Source organism: Garra rufa, chromosome 6, assembly GCF_049309525.1.
Source record: "Garra rufa chromosome 6, GarRuf1.0, whole genome shotgun sequence".
NCBI classification, from domain to species: Eukaryota; Metazoa; Chordata; class Actinopteri; order Cypriniformes; family Cyprinidae; genus Garra; species Garra rufa.
The window spans coordinates 5,894,756-5,897,444 of NC_133366.1; the positions used below are offsets into that span (position 1 = coordinate 5,894,756).

Sequence of the window (2,689 nt, forward strand, 5' to 3'; positions counted from 1 at the left end):
TCGATCAGCAGCACTTCTGTGCTTTGTTTCCTCTGTTTCTCACAGCACATCCTGTGCGGCAGCAGCACGTAAAGAGTCTTATGCAATCAGAGAGAGTCAAGGCTCTATCATTTCATCTAAACACCCACAGGCTCTCAATAATTTATTTATTTTGAATGAATGAATCGTGACACACTTCTCACTACTTCATTACGCGGGTGAGACGGCATCTGTTAGCACAGCTTTTCACAGAATCATCAAACTGACTCATGACATCAGGCTTTGTATGAAAATGTTTTATTTAAAATATAATACAGCATCACATGCATTCAACAAACCAGTCGCTCAACAGGCTTTTCTGTCATTCTCAGTGGATTTTCATCAGAAAGACACCATAAAAATGAGGCGATAAAAGTGGTCAAGTCTATTCAGTTTGTCATGTCTCAGACATAATCACAGTATTTTTATTCAAGTCAGTAAATATGGTTTTCAGGTCTTCAGCTGTGTTTGTAATAGAGGTCCTTCAATAACGGTTTGATGTTAAACCAAGATTAATGCTTCATTGTTCCTCCCATGAAATGCATTAGAGAAGTTTCAAATGTACAAGTATATGACTCTGAGTATATCATTAAAATACAATGGTCCATTTCATATATGTTATATATGAAAAAAAGGGTTGTGGTGAAGATGAAACATTGTCACTGTTCTTTGTTGAAGCAAGCAGTTCTCTTTTTCATTTCATGTTTCATTGAATCTGACATTTTTCCATCGCTTTGCTCTGTTTTCTGTTGCCTTTCGGCCCGAGGACCAGCCGCAGGTCGGTGCCGAAGCTCGGTCTGCGGGCCAGCGGGTAGAGTGCTCCGCATGGAGCGTCGCACACCGACGGTTTGCTCTCTTTCTTCGCCTGCCGCGCCGCCCTGAGCGCCTGGTACGAGCGGATGGACACTTTCCGGTGCTGTGAGGGTCCGGTCTCGAGGGGGAGCCCTCCGCGCCGCGCCAGCGCCTCGAACACCTGCTCCAGATTCACACTGTCCTTAGCGGAGGTCTCGAACAGAGCGCAGCCGTTACCGAGCGCACGGAGCACTTCAGTCCGCGACACCGCGCGCTGCTCGGAGGGCAAGTCCACTTTGTTCGCGCAGACTACCGTAGGCACGCAGACTTTCTGTTTGGATCGGTGCAAGGCCGTTTTGGCAGCGACAATCTCGGCGTGGAGAGCGCGAACTTCCTCAAACGAGCTGCGGTCGTCGAGACTGAAAACGAGCAGGAATATATCACCTGAAAAACACGGAAAAGGCGAGAGAGGGTCAATATCTGTCATATGAAAACATTTCAGTTAGAATTAAAAGTGCAGATAGGAAGTATAAAGCAAAGTTTGACACTAAAGTAGGCTATATGATTTAAAAGGGATTACATTAATGTAAATAAAAACGTAGGCTAAGTAACATAATTATGATTTGCTAAATCGCTCAATTTACGTTTATTGGAGAAAAGTCTCAGTGCAATAATTTATATTATTTAACTGAACATAAAAGTAGTCAAATATAGTTATTTATTTATTTTAAAACCTAATATTATATGGCTGTTCTATCAGAATGTTAATATCTTTATACAATTTGAAACTGAACTTATGGATGATACTTAAAAACAAGTACTAGCCTAATTCACTTTTCATAAATAACTCTTTATTATCTAGCTTTTTATTTGTTTATAGTGTTTTGGAAACCCACTGTGACACCAAAAATGTCATATAATAATTATAAAGCCATATAAAAATGATAAAAGTGTATTCTAAACTTTTACGCACCGGTCAGGATGGATAGTCTCCTCTTGGCAGGGAAGCTCCTCTCCCCGGACGCGTCGAGTATGTCAATCTGGTAAGTTTCTCCGCGTATTTGGTAGAGTTTCCGATGGAAATCTTCACTTGTGGGCTCGTATCGCTCCTCAAAGCCGTCGCGGAGAAAGCGGCGCAGGATGGAGGTCTTCCCAACCCGCGGCGCGCCGAGAACCACGATGCGCCTGCAGTTCTGCGGTTTGGTAACATGGGATTCATTCGCCAGCGGTTGGAGACGCGCGTGCCCGTGGAGGACCAGAGAGGCCAGTTGGTCCAGTGGGGATTTTTTATCGACGGACGTCGGGAGCGCTTTACCAAGACTGGAGGCGCGCACCACTCGCGCCTTCTTTTCCTGCTGCTTGAGCTGCGTCGTAGCCAGTTTGAGGATTCCCATTCCTGCTTTGGAGAGCGTGCTGACTTTCAAGCCGGTCGCGCCGAGTCTCTGCGTCGCGTTTTTGTACGCCAGCAGGACGCTGGGTGAGCTGGTGCCAGGGAGAGTGCGAGTTTGGTGCTGTTGGATCACCTGCAGGGCGGCAGCCGCTTTAACACTCTGGTCCATGACGGGACACATTGAAGACAGGCAGATCTGTTTGATGTTTATCGGATACATCCGCCTCTATCTGTGCGCTCTGGATAAGTACTTCTGTGAGCTCGAACTGCGCGCTACTTATATACCCGCGTGCGCGTCATCGGAGTGACTGACAGGTGGGCCGAGCGTGTACCCGCAAGGAACAAAACGTTTTGCCGAAGCAGTGCACGATGAAATAGGCCAGCTCTCATAATAAACTGCGATACAGTCTGTTTGCTGGGCTCTAATTAGGTAAGAAATTAAAAATAATATTAAAATAGTGTTATTTACATTTAATTAACTAAAAAAAA

The 2,689-nt window shown here is 45.2% G+C and overlaps 2 protein-coding genes across 2 annotated transcripts in view; one reads left to right on the plus strand and one right to left on the minus strand.

Annotated features, from left to right (window-relative positions):
- Positions 1-256: 256 nt before the first annotated feature.
- On the minus strand, positions 257-2,419 carry rasd2b (RASD family member 2b). The gene is made up of 2 exons (XM_073843192.1): positions 1,784-2,419; positions 257-1,254 (listed from the first exon to the last, which is right to left on the minus strand). Exons 1-2 carry the CDS (start codon positions 2,379-2,381, stop codon positions 725-727), a joined length of 1,128 nt encoding a protein of 375 aa, XP_073699293.1. The 5' UTR covers positions 2,382-2,419; the 3' UTR covers positions 257-724.
- mycbpap (mycbp associated protein) overlaps positions 2,404-2,689 on the plus strand; it is a 19,613-nt gene continuing 19,327 nt past the window's right edge. Inside the window, 1 exon segment of the mRNA XM_073842499.1 lies at positions 2,404-2,455. Within this exon segment, the coding sequence (XP_073698600.1) occupies positions 2,404-2,455 (52 nt within the window).

What these genes read in the sequence shown, in the direction of transcription:
- rasd2b (XM_073843192.1), bottom strand. Translation starts at nt 2,381, where the DNA reads ATGTGTCCCGTCATGGACCAGAGTGTTAAAGCGGCTGCCGCCCTGCAG. An exon ending in GAGACTATCCATCCTGACCG is followed by an intron (nt 1,255 to 1,783) that starts GTGCGTAAAAGT and finishes CGTGTTTTTCAG; the next exon opens with GTGATATATTCCTGCTCGTT.